Source organism: Gadus chalcogrammus, chromosome 17, assembly GCF_026213295.1.
Source record: "Gadus chalcogrammus isolate NIFS_2021 chromosome 17, NIFS_Gcha_1.0, whole genome shotgun sequence".
Taxonomy (NCBI): domain Eukaryota; kingdom Metazoa; phylum Chordata; class Actinopteri; order Gadiformes; family Gadidae; genus Gadus; species Gadus chalcogrammus.
Window position 1 is genome coordinate 8382350 of NC_079428.1, and position 25126 is coordinate 8407475.

Below are 25126 nucleotides of genomic sequence, written 5' to 3' on the forward strand. Positions count from 1 at the left end.
GCTGCCTCACTCCAGCTAGGTGGCTTTCACTGGGCTCCTTCAAAACAAGGACGCAGGTTGGTGATGTTGGGACCGGTCTATTGCCAAAGTTGAGTATAATGATGCACAGCAGCAGGTTTGTTGTGCTGGCATGCCGGAGATCAGCCAGAATGGGTGGTGATGCCTGGTTTAACCTGTACACACTGATTACTCAATGTGCAACAGGTGTGCAGCCACTCTCAGCCCCAAATTCCAATCAGTCTGACTCATCCACACACACTCCTCACTTTTTAACTAAAAGAATAATGCATTATTGGGGCTAATTGGAGTTACCTGTGTTTTCTGAAGGTGGTTCATGAAGCATATGCATGACATCGCTTTACCTTGCCCGATTTAAGGGCCATACAAGAATACTGAACATTGGTACAATACGGATTCATTCACACGATTCTCTTAACGATACCATGGCTGGTCATTTGACCTTTGTCTCTTAAAAATCTAATTATGTAAACAACAAAAAATCTCATGCCTCCTTCGATCAAATTGTCTAAATGAGTTGATCTGAATAAGTAAAAATGCTCTTATTGAATTTATTTAGATATTGAATACATTAATTGTTTTGTGCATGTATATGATTAGGATTAATTTGGAAGACAAAATAAAATACGTGAACAGCCTGAAACATGATATCCTGAACTAGAAGGTCCCTGGTTCTTTGTAAGGCCATAACCTCCTGCATTTGCCAGGTAACCCTGCAATGGTTATGTTTCATGCAAGAATTCCTGATGTGAAGTGCTCTCTGAGACCTAGCACAACAAAACAGTACAAAACACAACTGTATTGAAATTGATACATTACTTAGATTAGCCCTGCATTGACCAAAAAGGTAGACAGAATATATTGTTTCCACTTATGCTGTTGAACTTGTTAACCACCTCAACCTTTACTATTTTATTATGTTAAGCTAAAAATGCAAATGGGGCAGCTATATTTCTATATAATTATCCACTTACCTCATTCTATATGTATGCCTTTTATCTTGCACATTTAACCGACACCCCCAATCAGTCTCAAGCAATTCTATTTTGAGCCTAAAAGGCACAAGATCACCTGCAAATCAGATTCTATATTAATATCTAATGTTTCATGGCAGAAAGCCTTGAAACTGGGCGCAAGTGTATTTTTCTGGCTGGTCGGAGAGGAGATTTGTAAAAAAAAGAGGCCGTAAAGCACATCTTTCAAAAGTTGAATCCCTACTTGAATGTTTAGCATTCACCTCTTAAGGAGCAAACCATATGCTGTTTTGCTGGTTTGGAATGTTGGTTATAAAGTCATATCCCAATGAGATCCCAATGGGAGGACACCATGCCAGCTGTTATTCAAATGACCCTTCATTTTCAACCGAAGTACCCCAGACATGTCTTTCAAATCTGATGAAAGCGTTTCACTTCTTTACAAAAATAAAAACTTTCCCCATAATCTCTATGACATAACTGCAAACTACCCCACATAACATTATCTACAGCTCTTTGGGTAGTTGACTCAGTTAAGTTACGATATTTGCGGCAATTCAATTATAATGTAATAACATGACTAAAACCTGAATACATTAACTCATCTCTGAACATGATTTCCCGGCAGATCGCAGATGAGGGGAATTAGGAAGTGTTTATGCATTCTTTAATGTATCCATGTTTTTGAGATATTCTGTTTTCGGGTTGTTTCCCAGATCAATAACAAAATATAAGCTTCACTCCTTCAGAGAAAGTTGGTATCCCAAATAATATATCATCATATCATTTGAAAATTTGATGGACATCTGATATTTTTTACTGTAGGATAAGTGTTTGAAGCAACGTATAGCCCCATTCATCAAAGAAGTCCTTGCATCTTTGGTTGGCGTCAAATTGTGAGGCAAGCTCCTGCACAGGGACTGCATCTTGAGATTAAGTTACTCTGAACGAAACAAGATAATGATGCCATACCATACAAGCCATTATTCCTACATGCCGTGTTTCCTTTTCACCACTTCAAACTCAACAGCATACTTGAGCTTATGTTATTCAGCTGAGCTGCCATCCTGTGCCATACAAAAATGTGCATTTATGCAGACTTTCAATTGGCTGGAATTGGCAAAAAAGTTTTAAAAACACTTCAGGTTTTTAACATTACATTTGACTTTTAATGGTGCTATTTTTCATCTCTTGATTTCCTGCTATTCTCAGCTTGGTAGTCTCGATCTGCGTCCTCCCCAAGCATCATGGCAGTTTCCTGCTATTTGTCAAACTTCATTTTTGCGGGTGTTTCAGCCTCTTCTCATTGTGTTTCGATCTGGTTTAGGAGACCTCTGCATCTCTGCTCTTGCTGCATCTTGTGCTCAAACGGTCAGCCAGCTGCCAGACCACATTATAGGCTTGGTCTCTCCTCTTGGCACTCAGGTGCTTGAACCGGGGATACGACCGCAGCCTGCACGTAGACTCCGCTCTCAAACAGACAACTGTCGTCTTTCAAAGCCCACCACTTGTCAGTTTCACCCACTTTTATTCTCTGTGTGATGAGGCTGTTGAAAGAGATGAGCTGTACTCCTCAAATAGTAGTCTGTTAAGGTGATCACAGGATTTAGTCCTATGTCCATGTTCCACCTGTGGACCGATCCAGGGATTTGTTCGTTCCTCCTGGTCAAATCGGGATGCTTTCAGTACTGCTTCAAAGGGCAAGCACTGCTCCAAAGACATTCCAACATGGAGGATGTGGAATTCCCCCAGTAATGTGTTCCCAACAACTCTAGTGCCGCGCACATCTAATGCCGTGCGCCTGTGGTGTGATAATTAATCTCGTTAGCAGTCGGCACTTTGAGCAGATGTTTACTTGCACTGTATAGCCTAGCACCAACTAGCTAGCCTAGCCTGATTTAAGTTTTCAAGCAGGGAAATAATCCCCCTCCTCCACAAACTTCCATTTCCTACACTATTTTACACTTGGATCAAAAAGTTAAACTCCATTAAAATTGAATCCTTTATATACACAGGATGTTTTGGTGGAAGGACCTAGCATATTTGTTCCCAGATGAGGCACGTCCGAGAGAGGGATACACTTATAGTTAAATGCCACGGTGTGTTCGGATGTGTGGAGCTCCGTCTTCTCAGTGATTAATGTTGATGTCCGTGTCCGAGAGGGTGAAGCTTCTGGGACACTTGTATATAACGCCACGGTGTGTGTGGATGTGTGGAGCTCCGTCCACAAAGCGGTTGATGTCCTTGTCTGTGAGAGGGTTAAGCTTCTATATACCTAGTGTAACGTCAATGTGTGTGATGCAGTTCATATCCAGCATGGCTTCGATTATTGTAACGCTCTTACTTCTCAAATGGGTCATAGCCATGGGGATGACATGCACCCCTCCTTCTCACAACCCTCAGCCTAAAACACATTCATTTTAGAACGCCTTCTCTCTAGAGGCGTTTGTCTGTTCCCTATGTAGATATAAATGGCTAATTTTAAGGCAACGAAAACAGAATGATTGTTATTGTCATGAGATTATATACAAATGTACAATGTCTGTTCCGCTAGAGGCTACAAAATTCTACACACATTACCTCTAAGTATTTCAATGGCTTGAGTCATGTTTTCCCTATCCACCGTTTCTCCTCAGGTGCTTCAGATAAACAGCATTCTGAAGGGGTGGGAACAGGCGGGAAATGCAAACCAATCAGAAATGTAGAATGGAACATCCTGTTCAATCATTCTGCCTTCTGTTTCAATCATACCTTCTCACACACACAGTATCCGACTCTCTATCTCTCACATGTTCCTACTCTCTCTCACAAACTGTCATGTTCTCTCACAGTGTCATCGTCTGACTCAGTTATTTTTGTCATTTCGTTTCCATTCTCCACCTGTCCACCAGATGTCCTCAGACTTTTCCCCTCACGTCACAGATCCTGCCCCTCCCATCTGCACTTCCTTCATCCCCCTACATACTCTTTGTCAATCTTCCCACCTGCACCTGCCATGCTCTGATAAGTCTCGCCCCATTGATACGACTTCACTTCCTTTGTTCCCTTGTGGGTTTGTTGTATTAGTCATGTCCCCTCTGTCGTTGTTGTTCTCTAGTTGTTTGTCAGTTTTTGGAACTGATATATATATATATTTTTTATTAAAGCCTTTTTGTTACTCTTCCCAAAATCTCTTCTCTATTTGGATCCCTTTTGTTCCTGCTGCCCTGCTTCAACTTGTCGTGACACACACACTATCAAACTTCTCTCTCACACACTACCTTTGCTCTTCTCATTTACTGGTGTTCATTGTTACCATGTTTTTTTTGGTAACCATGGTCTGGTTATCAAATTGTTGATTAAAGGGCACAATACTTTTTATGGAATCCTGTATATAATAAGTATATTTATGAAATTATCAATGGAATAGATATCTTATTGTTTCCTCTATTGTCTCTTATTAGTTAATACATGTTTGTGCTTATATCTGTTTGACAACATGTTTCTTTCATTGAAATGTCATGCCAGTGAAGCTTTATTGCAATTTAATTGAATGATTGTGTGTATGAGACTGAGCTTGATAGTGTGTGTGAGAGAAGTGTTTGTGAGCGAGAGCATGGTAGTGTTGGAGGGAGAGATGATAGTGTGTGAGAGAGTATTGTACTGTGAGAGTACTATATTGTATACCTATACACTCACACACACCTAGTGTTTGTCATACCCAAAGATGCATAGTACCCTGTGAATATGTGAGGTTTCAGCACGCGTGCGTGTGTGCGTGTGCGTGTGCGTGTGTGTGTGTGTGTGTGTGTGTGTGTGTTCAGGGTCTGGAGGAGAACATGGGCTACCTGGTGGGAGACTGCTTGTTAGCGGCCTCCTGTCTGTCCTACCTGGGCCCCTTCCTGTCCAACTACAGAGACCAGCTGGTGGCCCTTTGGATGAAGGAGGTGATACACACACACATTCTTTATTATGTCTTGTTTTTATTGTTATTCATCGCTTAAAATTGTCTCTTTTTCATATATACATATTGTGGGCTAAGATGTTTGTTTCCGGCTTTTATTTAGGAAATAGCAGTATATTAGGTTAGCTCATCTAAGTAACTTTGTACGTCAAAATTCATTTTTCATGATGGCTAGAAAATATCGTAATTTATGGACGTCGTCAAAATGACCTGAAAATATAAAATATCAGGACATTTATCTTTGACGATATCACCCAGCCCGAGCTCCTTTTGCAGCCTCTTATTATGAACCTTCTTCCCCCAATTAATATCAACCAAAGTCAGACCAGACCAAACCATTGCTGATCTTTCTATTGTTTATCCGCTATTCACTCGGATGTGTAATCCTTGTACAATTCAGCAATCAACCGCAGACTCAACATTATTCTTACTCGCATGACGTTGTTTTGTCTCCCTTTAGTTCTCAGCAGGGGCGATTCTAGGGAGTGTGGGGGCCCTAGGCAGAGGATTGTTGACGATTGTTGACGGGGGGGGGGTATGGAGCGATTGTTGACGGGGGGGGGGGGGGGGGGGGGGGGGGGGGGGGGGGGTATGGAGCGTTTTTGTTTTTTTGGGGCTCTAGGGGGCCCCCTAGTAGTGGCCCGGGGCCCCAAGCAATTGCCTGGTATGCCTAATGGGATGCAGCGCCTCTGGTTCTCAGAAAGTAGCGTATGGATCCACATTTCTGCCCTCTATGACAATAAAATGGCTCAATGTTGAATTAATGAGCGTCATTGTAGTCTGACATTTATCATTCTTAATGCTCAGGGAGGGCTGTTTTACCAATAGCCAATATTAATTAATGGTGCTCCTGCGCGTTGCAGACCCTCTGGGAGGGGGCTCATTCGGATTAAGGCTCGAAGAGGTTATTTGAATTGCAATTGCATTGAGCATTATCCGAAGATCCTGCTTTTTTATTTTGTTCAATAAGACAATAAATATGTAATTTCTATCAACATATTTTGATATATTAACATTGATTGCATTGGTATCAGTTCCATTCCGATTGAGTCTTTATTGCGCAAGGGGGACGATATATTAGTTGACCCCTCGTAATACGGTTTAATCTGCATTTCCTGCATGTTGGACTACTACCGGAGTATATGGGGAATTCTGTTTAAAACATTTCGAAGCCTGGTAAAACGAGTCATCACCCATGTGAACCAAACATTCTTCAGCAGTCTTAGGTTTTGTTATTTATTTATTTTATTTTATTCAGAAATTCATGTGACATATGAAAATGAAATATTTAACTCTTTTGTAGAGTTGAGGCGGAACACAATAAATGATGGTGCTTAAACCACAATATCGCTCCATTTTACGGCTGAATACAACGCATTTCGTCTACATTTTTGAAGAGGAAATGGAATAATAATAGATTAGAATCTTAAAAGGGTAAATATAATTGTAAAATTGAACAAACCAAATCTAATTCCACCTCTCTCTCTCTCTCTCTCTCTCTCTCTCTCTCTCTCTCTCTCTCTCTCTCACCATCTCTCTCTCCCTCTCTCTCTCTCACCATCTCTCCCTCTTTCTCTTTTCCTCCCTCCCCTCTCTCTCATTATTTTTTGCCCCTGTCCCCTCCCCACTTCTTCTCTCCCCCTCCCTCTCCTAGGTGCGTGAGCTGCAGGTGCCATGCTCCCCGGGCTTCAGTTTCTCCGGCTTCCTGTCCAGACCCACTGTGGTGCGGGACTGGAACATCCAGGGCCTGCCCTCCGACGCCTTCTCCACTGAGAACGGAGTCATCGTCACCCGCGGCAACCGGTCCGTACACACACAATCACAAGCCGCCCACACACATCGCACACACAGGCACATCACACATACACAAACACATGTGTGACACATCTCATCACACAAACATATCCACAAACAAAGAAGCAAATGTGCACACACATCTCAACCACACAAAAACCACCAAAGCCAAATGACAATACAGCCACATCATAATAGCAGACTCCACTGAAGATATTCATCTGATAAACTGACTGGGGCACTTTGTTGTTTCTTGCTCTTGTTGTCGCGTTGAATAGTGAAGTGAGTTTAATTCTGCTAATCCTTTCTTTGGGATTCCAATAGTTACTGTGCACTCTGTCGAGTCGTTATTCTCCAAAGAGTTGTTTTGTAGTGACTCTAGTCTTGATTGTATGATTTGGATTCTCCTGAGCGTCCAATGTAAGACATTTTGTATAGAAGCCTACGTCAAATGACTAATCGTAGACATAAATATTGTTATCCATGTCGAATCCTGAGCCCACTACGACGAGTACATCTGTGCGTCTGATCGTCTTGTCTGTTTCCTCACGACACAAGATGGCCACTAATGGTGGACCCACAAGGCCAGGCCCTGAAGTGGATCAAAAACATGGAGAGGGGCAGGGTAAGGCGGAGAAGCACCTCCTTAATCAACAACATGTATTTTCTTTTCACACATTCAGGTGTTAGGACTCTCTTGAAAACAGCAGATGAAAGCCATTACCCGTTGTAATGTCTTTTGATGTGTTTACGACCCTTTTTTTATGATTTCTTATTTCCCTTCTTTTCTTCTCATCATCTCCCCCCTTTTTTTTCCCCTCTCTCCCTCATCATTAAGATAAACCAGCTACAACTCATTGTTATTTCTTTTCATTTGGCCTCAGCCTTATTGTTGTTATTTGTTTGTTTGGAGGCGCGCTATCACCTGATCACAGTCCTCCGGTGGGCTTTGCATCTCACCTGCCTCCGCGTTATTGATCGCAAACGCATCATCTGTCGTTTGTTTTCCGCACGCCATTACCGCTCCTGTTTCTGTTTGGCTTTGTTTCTGGTTTTGTTTTCATTATTTTTTATATTACACTATCACAGCGCTTTCATCGTTTCTTGGAGAGGGTGAAAGGAGGTGGAGGAGCAGAAGGAGTAGGAGGAGGAGAAGGAAGAGGAGGAGGGAGGCAGGGCACATACCTCTATGAAGTCTAGGAAGTGTTGTCAGAGTGAACCAGGAGGCCATCAGTATGGGCTGTCCTTATGTGATCTTTTGACACATAAAGAAAACCAAACCAATTATTTTTATTGCTTTTTCCTCCACCTCCAACTGTGATAATATTTGTGCATAAGCCCACATTGCCACAGGGGCCATACTAAAATGCATGTGTCTACACACATATATATATATATATTTCAGGTACTTCCACCACCTCTGTGTTCTACTGATAAGTTGCAGGTGTTTTTCTTGCCAACCAGCTTTGTCCTGTACTTTTGGTCCATTCATTTGTTCTGCTGTGTGGCTCCCCCTGTGGTGTTCTGACTTATGGACGTGGTCTCTTTATGTCGGAGAGGCCGCAGCAGAGACCAGGGGGCTGATCACTACTGCCACCCAGAAACCCAGGGGATAGAAGGGGAGGCTGGGGGAAACGCTAGGACGTGATTAAAAGACCTGGGGGCTGAACTGCCAGCCGCAGACCCAGGGGATAGAAGGGGAGGCTGGGGGGGAGAGGGGTCAGCATGGCCCCTCTCCCCCCCAGCCTCCCCTTCTATCCCCTGGGTCTGGAGAGAGAGAGAGTATCCTCTCTCTCTCTCTCTCTCTCTCTCTCTCTCTCTCTCTCTCTCTCTCTCCCTCTCCCTCTCCCTCTCGGCCTGACATTGAAGGTACAATCGTCCGGTGGCCAGATTGGGGCCTTGGTGTGTATCTGATGGCATGTGACGGGGCCGCTGGCGGGGACTAATAGTGCTCATGCTCTGCTCCCAATCTGGGGCTCTTTCCCTCTCTGATTTCATCAAGTTCATTCTTGTGCTCGCTTTGGCTCGCTCTCCTTTCTTCCCCTCCGCCCTCTCTTCCCAAGCTATTTAGTAATAGGCCGTTTTATGACTCCTCAACTTTCTTGTGGTGAACTTATGTTGTATATATATGTGTGTCTATATGTGTGCATTTGTCTATATGTGTGTGTGTATACGTCTGACTATATGTCTGACTCTATGTGTTTGTGTGCGTATATGTGTTTCTTTTTGTGTGTGTCTATGTGCCTGTGTATATATGTTTCTATGTGTGTGACAATTTGTATATGTGTTTCGGTGTGTGTATGTCTATATGTGTCTTTGAAAACATGTGTCTGTGTTTAATTGTGTCTCTGTGTGTGTCTCTATATGTGTGTGTGTGTTTATGAGTCGATGTATCCGTGTGTCTATGTGTGCGTCTGTTGATGAGTGTGTGTTATGTGAATGTGTGTGTGTAGGGTCTGAAGGTGATAGACCTCCAGATGCCGGACTTCCTGCGGGTCCTGGAGGGCGCGGTCCAGTCTGGAGCCCCTGTGCTGCTGCAGAACGTCCAGGAGGAGCTGGACCCCGCGCTGGCCCCCATCCTCAACAAGTCCCTCACACATGTTGGTCAGTACTAACACACACATACACATACATATACACACACACACGCACATGCGCACACAAACACAGAAACAGACACATACACTGACACACACACACACATACATAACACACACACACACACACACACACACACACACACACATATACATACAAATACATAACATTCAAACACACACATGCACACACACATCACATATACATAACGAACACACACACACACACAAATACATAACACACACCATGCACACTAATTGCTGATGCACGCATGTACATGATATGAAAAGGCGTTATTAATGGCGTGTATGTGATGCATTTTTAGTGTCTAGAAAAGCGCTATCTCAATTCAATCAATTATTAATATTATTTGTGTGTCCCTCCAGGAGGGAGGATGCTGCTGAAGCTGGGGGACAAGGAGGTGGAGTACAGCCCTGACTTCAGCTTCTACATCACCACCAAGCTGTCTAACCCCCACTACCCTCCCGAGATCTCCACCAAGACCACCATCGTCAACTTTGCAGTCAAGGAGCAGGTCTGTGTGTGTTTGTGTGTGTGAGGGGGGGTTCTACTTTGACATAATCATTGTGTGTTATCGTATGTCTTTGAACATGGTTGCATGTTTTGGTTCCGTGGTGTTTCTGTTTCTAACAATTTGTTTGTATACCTGTTTGTACCTGTTTGTATACATTTGTGAGTTTGTTACTGTGGATATTACCTTGTGTGATAATTTGCATGTGTGTGAGCATTCGTGCATGCGTCTGTTCCTGCTTGCGTGTGTGCGTGCGTGCGTGTGTAATTATTTCAGGATTTGGTTGTTTCCCTGCATTTCTACCTGTGTGTAGCTTATGTGATAATGTGTGTGTGTGTGTGTGTGTACATGTGTCCGTGCCTGTGCCTGTTTGTGTGTGTGTGTGTGTGTGCCTGTGTGTGTGTGTGTGTGTGTACAGGGTCTGGAGGCCCAGCTGCTGGGCATCGTGGTCCGTAAGGAGCGTCCAGACCTGGAGGAGCAAAAGGACTCCCTGGTCCTCAACATCGCCTCTGGCAAGAGGACACTGCAGGAGCTGGAGGATGAGATCCTCAGGTAGGAACCCCCCCGTGAACACTACCGTACAGACTGCAGGGAGAGGGGAGCTCACTGGTGGGTGTTGGTCCAGGGGTGGGCCATACATGCAGTGTCTACCTTCATGCACGTGTCTTCTACGTTCATTTTTTTCTTTGTGTGATTGTCATACGTGTGTGTGTGTGTGCGTGTATATGTGTGCGTGTGTGTGTGTCATGTTTGTATTCTTGCCTGTGTGTTTGTGTTTGTGTGTATCTTATGTGTGTGTTTCATGTTTGTCGTCTTGCCTGTGTGTGTGTGAGTGGGTTTGTGTGTGTGTGTGTGTTTGTGTGTCTTGTGTGTGTCATGTTTGTCTTCTTGCCTGTGTTGGTGTGTGTTTGGCATTTTTGTCTTCTTGCCTGTGTGTGTATGTGTGTGTGTTTATCTTTGTCCATGTGGTCCTATGTGTGTGTGTCTTGTGTGTGTCATGTTTGTCGTCTTGCCTGTGGGTGTGTGAGTGTGTGTGTGTGTCATGTTTGTTTTCTTACCTGTGTGTGTGTGATTACGTGTGTGTGTGTCATGTGTGTCTTCTTGCCCCTGTGTGTGTGTGTGTGTGAGTGTGTGTTTATCTCTGTCCAATGTCCATGTGGTCCTATGTGTGTGTGTTGTGACCGTCCAGGCTCCTGAACGAGGCTACAGGCTCTCTCCTGGATGACGTCCAGCTGGTGAACACTCTGCAGACGTCCAAGGTGACGGCCACCCGGGTGACAGAGCAGCTGGAGAGCAGTGAGCAGACCGAGATCAAGATCGACACCGCCAGAGAGGTAGAGAGAGGGGCCAGGTCACTGTAGAGACAGGTGTGGTAGAGAGAGGTCTGGACACACTAGAGGGAGAGAGAGAGAGGTCCAGAGAGAGAGAGAGCGAGAGAGAGAGAGGGGGGCCTGGACACTGTAGAGACAGGTGTGGTAGAGAGAGGTCTGGACACACTAGAGGGAGAGAGAGAGAGGTCCAGAGAGGGAGAGAGAGAGAGGGGGGCCTGGACACTATAGAGACAGGTGTGGTAGAGAGAGGTCTGCACACACTAGAGGGAGAGAGAGAGAGGTCCAGAGAGGGAGAGAGAGAGAGGGGGGCCTGGACACTGTAGAGACAGGTGTGGTAGAGAGAGGTCTGCACACACTAGAGGGAGAGAGAGAGGTCCAGAGAGAGAGAGAGAGAGAGAGAGAGAGAGAGAGGGGGGCCTGGACACTGTAGGGACAGGTGTGGTAGAGAGAGGTCTGGACACACTAGAGGGAGAGAGAGAGAGGTCCAGAGAGAGAGAGAGAGAGAGGGGGGCCTGGACACTATAGAGACAGGTGTGGTAGAGAGAGGTCTGCACACACTAGAGGGAGAGAGAGGGGTCCAGAGAGAGAGAGAGAGAGAGAGAGAGGGGGGCCTGGACACTGTAGGGACAGGTGTGGTAGAGAGAGGTCTGGACACACTAGAGGGAGAGAGAGAGAGGTCCAGAGAGAGAGAGAGAGGGGCCAGGTCACTGTAGAGACAGGTGTGGTAGAGAGAGGTCTGGACAGACTAGAGGGAGAGAGAGAGGTCCAGAGAGAGAGAGAGAGAGAGAGAGAGGGGGCCTGGACACTGTAGGGACAGGTGTGGTAGAGAGAGGTCTGGACACACTAGAGGGAGAGAGAGAGAGGTCCAGAGAGAGAGAGAGAGAGGGGCCAGGTCACTGTAGAGACAGGTGTGGTAGAGAGAGGTCTGGACACACTAGAGGGAGAGAGAGAGGTCCAGAGAGAGAGAGAGCGAGAGAGAGTCCACCAAGGTCTCAGAACAGCTGGAGAGCGGCCGGAGAGGTCTGTGTAGAGAGATCGATAGAGGGAGGACTGCACATAGTAGAGAGAGAAAGGGGAATCTGGATGGGAATTCGGTCAAAGAGAGACACATATAGTTTGGAGAAACAAAAGTAAATAGGACTTTTTATACATTTTACTTTTACAGTTTTTGTTTAGTTTTTAGATTGTTCAAAATGCCCAGTTATCCACAGCTCAACACAATGGCATTGCTTTACTAATTGAGAGACGCTATGTTAACCCCATGATGTGCCTTTTTGACTCACCCACACCACGACATGCAATAAAGCGATAGTGTCCTTTTAGCGCAGTACCTCACAGGGGGCCCAATTGTTCAAAGTCGGTTCTGGGAAGATTAGAACGGGGTTGACGGAAAGGGCTGACGGGCAAGGAAAGTCTGGGGCAGTCTGGGAAATAAAAAGTTTTGACCCGGGCCGAGAGAGGTTGCGGCTGGGGAGGGGAGAGACGGACTGGGGCGGTGGGGGGCTGTCAGCAGAATGGATGAGAACGGAAAGGTGAGAGTGAGAACGGGGGAGGGCGAGAGCCAGAGACAAAGAGACACGGAGAGGAAAGAAGAAGAGAGAGTGCAAAGGATGGGGCAATGGAACAGAATAGAGTGGGATAATAGTTGGCAAGGGAGCGAGGTGAGGCGAGGTGGGAGAATTAAAAATTGATAGGCTAAAATAGAGTTCATCTGGCCCATCCATCAAACTGGGGAGTGTGGGGGGGGGCACAACACCAGAGATCCAGACCCTCTCACACAGAGAGTTTTTTAGGACCGCTTTGACTCTTGCAACCGCTGATCAGAGAGGGAGCTGTTCTCTTTGCCGGGTGATGTAGGGCACATTCATCTATACAATAATTCCCTTTGCAGAAAGGTGACGCATAGCAGGGGTGTCACTGAACAGACAAGATGTGCGACACGGCTGGATCTCACGATCTCTAGTGTTGAGCGGCTGCCAATTACTGCATTCTGTTGGATTTTGTTTTGTACGTGAACCTTATTCAACCTCTGAAAGAAATGTGTGGTTGTGGTATCGTGGTCCGATTCCCAGCCAAAGGTTGTGGATCCTATTCCCAGGGTACACACACCACCTGTATGCAGTCTAGAGCAAGATGCCGTACCTCTGCCTACTCCTTATTGACATGTATCTGAATTCAGTGGAAGTTACTTTGTAAAAAAGTATCCTGAGTCTAAATGATTAATAGTAAATAATACCATGAGTGAAAAATCTTTATGCATAAACCTCCTTAGCATTTCATTGTAGCATAGCCATAGTCCCATATTGACAGCCTCATAGCATAATTGGCTAAGGTACTTTGGCAGATAGTGATTATGGAAGGTAGAAAGCACTATGATTGACTTAGGATACAGCCAATGAGGCACAGTGAATCAGCAGAATCAGGAGAGTAGAGTTAGGTTAGATATCACTATTTTGCCAAAACATGACTAAGGCAATCATAACATGAGGCCAAAGATATTTGTGTAACTCTCCGTCCCCCTTCTGTTTGTCCCCGTAGGGCTACCGTCCGTGTGCGCTGCGCGCCTCCATCCTGTTCTTCGTGCTGAACGACATGGGCTGCATCGACCCCATGTACCAGTTCTCCCTGGACGCCTACATAGACCTGTTCAACCTCAGCATGGAGAAGAGCCCCCGCAGCCACAAGCTGGAGGAGAGGATCTCCCACCTCAATGACTACCACACCTATGCCGTGTACAGGTGGGGACGTAACCTCCTAACTCTAGCCCTAACCACACCTATGCCGTATATATTTAGTTTAAAAACGTCAACCTAAGTTCATGGCTATACCTGGGTTGGCCAAGCTATGGCAGCTCTGTTAAAAGGGATCAGGGGTGGGTCTATGCTTCTCATTGTCTAGAGTGGACAATGGAAATCTGGGGCACAGAGGAATATCTGTGTTTATATATATATATGTGTGTGTGTGTGTGTGTGTGTGTCTGTGTGTGTGTGCGTGTGCGTGTGCGTGCGTGTGGGCGTGTGCGTGTGTGTTCGTGTTTGTGTGTGTTCCAGGTACACGTGCAGGGGACTGTTTGAGGTCCACAAGCTGCTGTTCAGCTTCCAGATGTGCACCAAGATCCTGGAGGTGACCGGGGCCCTCAACATGGACGAGTACAGCTTCTTCCTACGAGGGGGGCTGGTGAGAGGACACACACATAGAGATATGCACATATTATCATACACACACACACACTCACACACAAAACCAGAAAAAACACAGAGATACACATGTGTGTGTGTGTCTAACACACATAGACACACACACACACACATGAAAAGACACACATAACTAAACACACACGCAGCTTCATTTAATTTGATATTCCCTTTTGGACACACACCCCCAGACACACACACACACACCCACACACACACAAAGATTCGTGCATCACAAACCCCCACAGACACAGACACATACACACATGAATAGACACAGACGCACCTTGATTTCATTTCATTTTCACTTTTCGAAACTCTGAAGAGACATCCTTTGAATTTTCTTAAGACCTGAAACTGTCAGAATATCCCACGAGGCATCCCTTTGTGAAAAACAAATTAGCATTGTAGCAAAACAACTTATTTGTTGCTGACACCCCTATAACAGTTACACAATCCCCTGTTTGTTCCTCAACATTTTTATAATCATATCAAAGTATGCCAACCCTAACAGATAGCGACGACGGAGGTCTTCACAACTTCATATGTGAACTGGAGGCCAGATTTTGGAGTTGATTTGTGTGTGTGTGTGTGTGTGTGTGTGTGTGTGTGTGTGTGTGTGTGTGTGTGTGTGTGTGTGTGTGTGTGTGTGTGTGTGTGTGTGTGGGGGTGTGGGGGTGTGTGTGTGGGGGTGTGTGCGTGTGTCTCTCCCACTGTATGTGTGTGTGTGTTTGGGCAGGTGCTGGACAAGGAGGGTCAGATGGACAATCCGTGCAGTAGCTGGCTGAGTGACTCTAACTGGGACAACATCACGGAGCTGGACCGCCTTCCCAGCTTCCGTGGCATCATGGCCTCCTTCGAGCAGCAATCCAGGGACTGGAACCTGTGGTTCACCAGCGCCCAACCTGAGAGTGCACCCCTCCCCGGTACACACACCCGGAACAATTTTTGTTTTGGTCACACACCTGGAATGCCCTTGTTTGGGGTCATGTTGCTTTTCTTTTCTTGTCTTTTGTTTAATAATATGTGTGGCAGTCTGAACAATGGCTGAGACTATAACAGAAAGCGCTTTGTGTTTGTGGGTGTGTGTGTGCGTGCATACCCCTGCCTCTGCATTTATTAACTTCCCAGTGTTAACTTGAGTGTGACAGTGAAGAACAATGGGATCTTGGATTAAGAAACAATTCACCCACTGTGTGTGTGCGTGTCTCTGTGTGTGAGAGACGTGTATATTCCAACCCCATCGATGATTAATATGTCTCTTCCTGACGTATATATATATGGATGTGTATATATACATATTCTGTGTGTGTGCATGTGTGCGTGAGGCAGGATATCTGCCGCTCAGCTCCTCTGCTTTACTCCAACAGTGGGGATTAGATTAGACAAAGTTCAAGCTCAATATGAATATGATCACAGGAGGATTTCTCCTGCTGCTGCCAGAGGGCTCCTTCTCTCTCCCTCTCCCCTCTCTCTCTCTCTCTCTCTCTCTCTCTCTCTCTCTCCTCTCTTCTCTTCTCTTCTCTTCTCTTCTCTTCTCTTCTCTTCTCTTCTCTCTCTCTCTCTCTCTCTCTCTCTCTCTCTCTCTCTCTCTGCTCCTGAAACACCCCGCTGTGTGTATCCTAGTCAGTGTAATGATGTCGGCCCTGTCATTCAGAACTGTACTTTTTACCATCCCTGAATTTAGGAATGGAAGAAAAACTTGTTTTTGGCCTTGCTGAATATGTCACTCTCTCCCTCTTTCTTTCTCTATCCATCTCATCCTACCTCCCTGTCTCCCTTTACCTCTCTCTCCCTCTGTCCCCCTCCCTCCCTCTACCTCCTCTCCCCTCTCCCTCCGCCCTGTAGGTGAGTGGGATGGCACTCTGAAGGAGCTCCAGCGGATGTTGGTGGTACGGTCCCTGCGTCAGGACCGCATCTCCTTCTGCGTCACCTCATTCATCGTCAACAACCTGGGCTCCCGCTTCGTGGAGCCTCCGGCCCTCGATATGAAGGCTGTGAGTGCACCGGGGCTTTGGTTGTTAAGGCCCCTGTCTCTTTATGTTTCTCATTATGTCCATGTTCTCTATCCCTGTATATTCCTCCATCTCACCCTCTCTGCCTCCCTCTCCCTCTCTTATCTCAACCTCTCTCTTTTCTCTCATCTCTACCTCTCTGTTCTGAGTCCCGCGCTCTGTCGTTCTCCCTGCCTATTTATTTGTTCTCTATCTTTTCATCTCTCCCGTCTCTTTTTTCTATGCATCCTCTTTCTCTTTCCCTTTATCCTTCCCTAATTGTTTTTTATCTTGCTCGCCGACATCTTCTCTTTCCCTCTCTCTCCTCTATATCTTCATCAATCTGTGTCCCTCGCTATCCAGCTCTTCCTCCACTATTTTCCATCTTTATCTCTCTCTCTCTCTCTCTCTCTCCCTCTCTCTCTCTCTCTCTCTCTCTCTCGCTACGTCTCTCTCTCCCAGGCTTCCTGTCAGCGGGAGGTCTCTCGCCCACACACTCAAACCATAAGCCTCTCTTTGATTGACTCTGACTACTAAAATTGGCTGCCAGGCCGAGCGTCTCTCTGTCTCTTCATTGTTTCTGTGTGTGTGTGTGTGTGTGTGTGTGTGTCTTTGACAAAAGAGCCGCAGCCACCTTAAAGTTAAACACGTCTTGTTTAAGTTTCAGTCTTTTTTTGTGTGTTGTTACCATGGATCCGAGGAGCTCTGGTTCCGCCTGACGGCAGATGGCTCCCGAAGTCCCCTTCTCTCTCCCCTCTCCCCTCAGACGTGCGTCAAGTGTTGTCATCCCCACTTGTGTTGTTCCTCATCCCCCTTTTTAATTTAATATTTTTTCCCTTGTGTGTACTCCACCCAAATCATCATCATCCGCAACATTACCACCACTATCCCCCATTCGTCCTAACCATCATCATCACCACCCTTATCGTCATCATCATAACCACCACCATCACCACTATCGTCAACACCACCTCGATCATGACCAACACCACCTCTACCACCAACATTCGTACAACTGCACCACCACCGCTACCAACACCCCCCTCGTCCCTACCACTTCCCCACCAACCCCTCCACCACCACCCTCTATTCCAGGTGATGGAGGACTCCACCCCCAGGAACCCCCTGATCTTCGTGCTGTCCCCCGGCGTCGACCCCACGGGGGCCCTCACCCAGCTGGCCGAGGCGTCTGACATGGGCAGCCGCTTCCACGCACTCTCCCTGGGCCAGGGCCAGGCGCCCAACGCCAGGCGTATGATCCAGGAGGGGATCAAGCAAGGTACCGTAACCCCTCTCCTCCATCCTCCGTCGCCTACTCCACTCTCCTCCTCCGTTGCTAGGATACGGGCTTGTTGTATCTTCCAGAACCCTCTGATTTGGAGCACGGTGCTCTCTGAGGAGGATGTGGCGGGATGAATATTTGATTGATCCACTGTATTTAGATGAGCCTTGCTTTCTCTCTCGCTCTCGCTCTCTCTCTCTTCTACCCTTGCTCTCTCTCTCTATCTATCTTCTATCCTCCCTCTCTGCCACTCGCGCATCCACCGGATTTGCAGTAGTTCATTACAGCAGATGAGACCCATGCTTTTCCGTAGTCCCCCCCTCCCCGGTAAACAGGTAAATGTCACTGTTATACATCACACAATTACTTTGCTTGCCGGGGAAATGTCAATTTATATTTTCTTGTCTTTGATTAATGTTCACCTTTTTATTTTACCAATGTGCTCCTCCCTCCCTCCTTCTCCTACACTCTCTCTCTCTCCTTCTCTTCTTGCTTGTCATACAACCGCTAAGTGAGTCTGATAAATAATATGTTCTTTATTAGTCCCAGATGGGACATGAGGGCATTTGATCTACAGGTCGGTAGGGCGCTGACCGAAACCCTGATATTAATTCCTCTAAAAATACAAAACCATCAACCCTGGGTCGCTGCATGCACATTGTCTGCGGGGTGTCTCGTACGAGCAGGCGACCAAGCCAACACACAAAGAGCTATTTTAAGTCGAGCTAATTGAGCTGTAGGAGAGGCTGATGAGGGGCTCAACAGGGAGAGACGTGGAGAGATGCTGTGACTAATGGTCATTGAGTATGTTTCCGTTCCCTGGTAGTCTGTAGGGTGTAATGTGTACTGAGTGGAGGATGTGTATGAGAGCCGGAGACCAGATTGTGTTTATCTGTTCAACCCTCCCTGGTCTCTCACGCTACTTAGACTTAGACTTAGACTTGGCTTTATTGATCCTTTTGGGATAACTCCCTCAAGGAAATTGAATGTCCAGTAGCTTACAGAAACACAACACAATATATATATACAATATAAGATAAAACAATAAACTCTTAGCTAACTATAAAAAGTAAACAATAACAGTAAACAATAAACTCTTAGCTAATATTGAAAGTAGAGTAAGACTAGAAGTAAAACAGGATTCAAGTAAAATAAAATAAAATACATGTAGAGAACTGTAGAGAGGATAAATATAGATAAACATATGGCTGTATATAGCATTGTGTTGTCATACAGTGGATAAATAAATAAATGATAAATGACATGACACAGAAATCAGCAGTTAAATAATTTAAATTAGCAGTTAAATTAAGCGGTGTGTAGTCAAGGAGCAGTCTCTCTCTATCACACGACCATATCATCTCCCTTACTCTCTCTACCTCATCACTATAGACACTAAAGACACTTCTGAAAAGACCATAGCCAAAATAAATGTAGTTTATCTCCACAACTGCAAGGGCTGTAATATGTAATCTTGATACCAAAATGAAGATCCTGCGAGGATGCGTCCTAGATTGTTGTGCTAGTGAAATAATCAATGTGGACACCAACGTAGATATTTGAGGAAGGTCTACTCTAGACGAATGCTCCAAATAAAACAATAAATCTAATGCAATCCAAAATTGTCAGGTCTATATTTGAACATATAAACTTGATGACAAACAAGTGGATATTTTTAGGACCCAATGTTATCTTTTGACACTTAAACCCTCTATGAAATGGTCAGGGAGAATATAATTGAATGACACCAAGCGAAACCATCGCAATTGCATCATTCAGCCACAGTATAACTGAATTCCTTTAAAATAAAATCAGTCGAAGCAACTAAGCATATTGAATGAGATGAGGACACAAGAAGATATTGCTGCACTTGATAACTCTATAGTACTGTCTTCCACAAGATGGATGCTCAAATTAATCATTATCACATAAGAGGGAGTGCTGATGTTCATTATAGCAGTATGACCCAGAGTGTGATATTGCTTTTATACAACCGTTCTACAAGCCCCAGTTATTAGTTAACAGTAATAAGCAGCAACACAAACAGTTCAGCGACTGGGCTGTTGCCAAGCAACACATAAACATCTATCTGCACAGTGGCTTGCTACTCTGTGTAGGTCTACGCGTTACCCCAGGCCAGCTATTTGGTATCATGTACCGTTTCATTTCTTTGTCTTTATATTTCCATTCAATGTGAAATAAGTGTCTATTGACCGATGCTTTGGTGCCATGTGTGATTCCAATGAGTTCACTGATTGCGATTGTTAATGTTGGCTGTTTAAGGGTTATTGGAAACACCTGCACAGTGTAGTGATAAAATTAGTAAGAAGATGGAAAACTAGAGAAATATTGCAAATACTAGATTTATATATATTTTTTGTATTTATAATAATAATTGAATAATAAAATGAGTGCCAAAAATAAAATACAGAATAAAGATTTAAACATAATCTATAATATACAGGTACTCTGTGGTAAAAAAAACACAAAAAAACGGTCTGCATATATAGTGCAAAGTAATTCTTTCTAAAGGTTACCTCGGCGTGTCACTGTCTACTATAATGCTGTTTAGTAGTCTGAGGTCTTCACTAAGTCCGTCCACCCCTGCCCCCAGGCCACTGGGTGTTCCTGGCCAACTGCCACCTGTCCCTGTCCTGGATGCCCGAGCTGGACAAGCTGGTGGAGCAGCTACAGGTGGAGCCTAGCCACCCTGACTTCAGGCTGTGGCTCAGCTCCTCCCCTCACCCAGACTTCCCCATCGCCATCCTGCAGGCCGCCATCAAGATGACCACCGAGCCCCCAAAGGTGCATGCCGACGTGCACATGAGTACACACAGATGTGCACCCACGTACACACAGATGTACCCACTTCACTTGGATCCCTGCTCATGTACACACATGCACACCAAAGATGTGCACACACGTACACACAGATGTACCCACTTCACTTGGATCCCTACGCATGTAAACACAGGCACACACACAGAACTCCTTACACGATATTAACACACATACGAAGCAATCATGCCTGATGCGTACACAAACACACAGAAATAAACGCACACACTCCCAACACGGTGCATACACCGATACACGCATGCAGATATACACGGCCGTCGGCCACACATATAAACACACGCACCGCACATACACACATGTCACATATCTATACGTGACATGCACCACGATATATTAACCACACACATGCACGCCTGTATGTGTAGAGTGCATGCTTGGCTGCTCCCCCACACACACACACACACACACACACACACACACACACACACACACACACACACACACACACACACACACACACACACACACAAACCATTCCAATGCTCTGTTTATACTGATCTGCTCTTTCCTTGCACATCCTCCAAACATCACAGGCAGGTGCACGCAAATACTGCCTGACCTTAATCTCTTCTTTATTACCATGTATACCTGATCTCTCTCTCTATAACTCTCTCTCTCCATTCCTCCCACCTCTGTCTCACCCCCTCTCTCTACATCACTCTGTCTGTCTCGCTCATCATTCTCAACTTTCTCCCTGTTTCTCTCTGCTTCTCTTTCCTATTTCTCTCTTCATCTTTCTGTCACCATTCTTTTCTCTTGCTCCCCCTCTTTCTTTCTCTCTCTCTCTTCCCACCTCGACTCGATCCCCTTCTCTCCTGCTCTATTTTGGCTCTCACTCCTCTCTCATCTCTCTGTATCCATTAACTTTCTCCACCCCCCGCCTCTCCGTCTCTCCAGGGAATAAAAGCCAACATGAAGCGTCTGTACCAGCTGGTGTCGGAGGCCCGCTTTGCCCGCTGCTCCCGGCCGGTGCCCTACCGCCGACTCCTCTTCTCCCTCTGCTTCTTCCACAGCCTGCTGCTGGAGAGGAACAAGTTCCTGCAGCTGGGCTGGAACATCGTCTACGGCTTCAACGACTCCGACTTCGAGGTCCGTGCTTCTCCGCAGCGGCCATATTGGCCTTACCCGGAGCTTCACGTCCGTTTAAGTATAATAAGAACTCGACAAAAATGGGCTCGCAAGCGGAAACGCTAGCAGGCGCAACATTTTCTTTTTATTTCCCGGGTCCCCAGCATTTACATGCGCATTAGAAGGTCACCGAAGCCGTGCATTTGACTAGCGCATGGATGTGTAATATGATATCCTGGAGCATGGGTATTAGTCTCTCTCCGTGGAGCACGATGGAGCTGGCGCTAGTGTGAATGCTCAAATTGGGGAGCGGACATGGCGGACAGGAGGATCAGTTGAAGGGGCTGGTTCTTACCCCCCTCACGTCCTCCGCCTCCCTCCTCCTCTCTCCACTCCATCCCCTTCATCTGATTAAGGGCCTTTGGTTGTCCCGGTGAGGAATGAGGGAAACCAGCATGGCACCAACTTCGTCTAGATTATGTTTGAAGTGATATTTGGGGTCAATTTAATCAAGTAGTAATGACTTTGGCTGAAGCTATCAAGGATTTGGATTTGCCCATTTATGCCGTTCAAGACACACATTGACATTTACATTTAGTCGTTTGGCAGATCCTCACATCGTCTTACGAGTGAGCCTGAGAACACTCAATAGCATCCAATCAATATTTGGAGCGCTACAAAAATGTAGTAGCACAAGTTCTGCACGACCAGTTATTATTTGCGTTAGTCTATTATCGAAGACAGTGCACAGCAACAAAGTAATGGGAGAAAGACGGTATTTAACGCTAGAAATAGATTACTGGGTCCGTGTCAGTGAAGCTAAACGTTAAAGTAGTTCAAGCATCTAGCATGGGATGGCAAAGGCTCCTCCCTGGAGATGTTTATAACGAGCTCGGAGGCAATGCAGGATCGGCTGTTTGCCCTGAGTCGCGGCCCTGCCCTCCACCTCCGCTCCGCTAAGACAAAACTCTGGATAAGGAGATTCCAAGCCAGACACCCGGGCTGTGATTAACCTGCACAACAGCCTGTGAAATCAGCTTAGAGGGCCTGGCAAGCTGAACACACCGAGACACCGGCGCCGCTCCCAGGAGCTGCTACAAGCTCAACCCAACTCCATGTCTTTAGAAAGACGCACACAGATACACACACAGCTCCACAAATACACGCATGTTTACACATACCGCACATAGACACACATACACACACACGCATACCAATGTATGTGGAGTTAAACGCCACTCAACAAGAGCAACACACTGCTATGCAGAAATACAAATCCTTGCTTTTAAACACACCCACACACACATTGAACGCACAAAGCTCCCAGTGGCTCTGTAACCGCAGGGGTTCCACTAAGTGTGATTTCTGCCCTCTCCACCGTTCCTTCTTGTTTTCAGTTTAGGTTTGGTTATTTTTTCCACCACTTACTCAAAAGCCTTTCTTAAATGTCACGTCAACACCAGCCTCTCCACTTGGACCCACACTGTTCTTTGAGTGGACACAGATACTCACCCACAGGGTCGGTGTGTGTGAGTCACTTCTGAAACTTAAAAGGAAAAATAAATAAAAATAAACGAATTGACATCTAACCCTGATAAAGATTCTGACCTGTCGATTAGATCTCCATGAGCTGACGGCCTGTGTTTGTTTTGGACCCTGATAACAACCCTCCCTATCTCCCAACCCTTTATCCCCCTCCCATCCCATCCTCCCCCCTCCCCTCCCATCCTCCCCCCATGCTCTCCTATCCTCCCTCCCCACACTCCTCCAATCTTCCCCCTCAATCCCCCCCCCCCCCAACTCAAAAACATCCCCCTTATCCCCCCCCCCGCCACCCCACTCCTCCCCCTGTCCCCCCCCAGGTGAGTGAGAACCTGCTGAGCCTGTACCTGGATGAGTACGAGGAGGTCCCCTGGGACGCCCTGCGCTACCTGATCGCAGGCGTCAACTACGGCGGCCACGTGACCGACGACTGGGACCGCCGGCTGCTGGCCACCTACATCAACGAGCTGTTCTGCCACGCCGCGCTCAGCAAGCCCTTCTTCAAGTAGGACCCGGGAGTGGTGTATACATGCATACATACATGCATACATACATACATACACACCCCCGACAGGTACACACACACACGCATACACAAACACATGCACATGCGCCCATAAACCCACGCACACACACCAACATTTCTATTCTGAATCCTCTACGTAGCAATATTTTTGCCCATGCCTGGCAATTACATTTGTTTGTCTTGAACACAAATATAGCCTACTTTGACACAATTAGGAAAATAAAAAAATATCACATATTCTAGAGGTCAAGCTGTGAATCCACAATTTCACACAATACTGATGAATTTCACACAATAGCAATGTATTTTTTAACATCCAGGGAGGATGTGTGGGGGGAGATGGGGAAATGTGATGCAGACTCCAACCTTCACACACCTTGTGTTCTCTAAACGCATACAGACGGCCTGACTATGCCTACCTATTCTTGACGGTGTGTGTGTGTGTGTGTGTGTGTGTGTGTGTGTGTGTGTGTGTGTGTGTGTGTGTGTGTGTGTGTGTGTGTGTGTGTGTGTGTGTGTGTGTGTGTGTGTGTGTGTGTGTGTGTGTGTGTTGGGGGGGGGGGGCGGGAGCGCACTGCGGCTCTGGCAGGTTCAGTCTCAACTCCCTCGGCGACTCAGATTTCTTGCACTTTTAGGTGGGCCACTAGCACCACCATGTGGACGGTTTCTGTATTGTACAAAGAGATAGAAGGGAGGAAAATCAACAAATCGTGAAAGTAAAAGGAAAACATATATTCGTCGAAACCCGGGGAATACGAACACACAGATTAACTTTGACTGGTGCAGTTAAGATTCCGCTTTTCACCAGATTTTCCTACCTTTGATCACTGGTCTGTAATACAGCACACAGGCATCGACATGGCTGCCTCATTCACTCAACACAGAAAGGCTTTAGTGGTCCCTGACAGAGAGTGGATTTTATAGTCTAGGTGTGTGTGTGTGTGTGTGTGTGTGTGGGTGTGGGTGTGGGTGTGTTTGTGTACCTGGGACATGAAGAAAGGAGTGCCGTGTCAGTTAAGGCTCTGTTCATGGTCCCCTATTGCCCACTGGTGGCTGAACATTATAATGTAGTGTAAGAAGTGAGGAGAAGGGCAGCCATTGTAGTGATTGTAGTGTTTTGCCCGCGGCCAGCCGTCACCTGGGGGGGTTAACTAGTGTGTCGTTGGATGCCAAGGGCAAACCTCTGCATATACTCGCATGCGTCTCCGCTCCAGCACATTTTAAATAAGGTGAACTACTTTGTTAAAGTAAGTGTTTCACTGAGTGGACGATATGCAGTTAGGCAGCAACTTTATTAGTTCAATTGGAATGTGAGAAGGTTTTTGGTAAATTATTGCTTTTATTACCATGGTGTCTGCTCTGGATGTAGGTGTTCAGTGGTGCGGGCAGCTCTAGATATACTTTGCCAAAATAATAAAACACACAATCAATTATTTAGAAACAAATAATAATTAAATACAGACCGCATTCT

At 46.0% G+C, this 25126-nt stretch overlaps 1 protein-coding gene across 1 annotated transcript in view; it reads left to right on the top strand.

The window, feature by feature from the left end:
* The window catches only part of dnah2 (dynein, axonemal, heavy chain 2), a 228338-nt gene that overhangs the window by 191435 nt on the left and 11777 nt on the right, over positions 1-25126 (top strand). Inside the window, exons 73-87 of the mRNA XM_056576101.1 lie at positions 4796-4918; positions 6590-6738; positions 7288-7354; positions 9183-9333; positions 9714-9862; positions 10278-10411; positions 11049-11193; positions 13729-13928; positions 14241-14367; positions 15124-15310; positions 16233-16381; positions 17474-17657; positions 20275-20465; positions 21417-21608; positions 23450-23634. Of these exons, the coding sequence (XP_056432076.1) occupies positions 4796-4918; positions 6590-6738; positions 7288-7354; positions 9183-9333; positions 9714-9862; positions 10278-10411; positions 11049-11193; positions 13729-13928; positions 14241-14367; positions 15124-15310; positions 16233-16381; positions 17474-17657; positions 20275-20465; positions 21417-21608; positions 23450-23634 (2333 nt within the window). The remainder of the gene's footprint in view (positions 1-4795; positions 4919-6589; positions 6739-7287; positions 7355-9182; positions 9334-9713; positions 9863-10277; positions 10412-11048; positions 11194-13728; positions 13929-14240; positions 14368-15123; positions 15311-16232; positions 16382-17473; positions 17658-20274; positions 20466-21416; positions 21609-23449; positions 23635-25126) is intronic.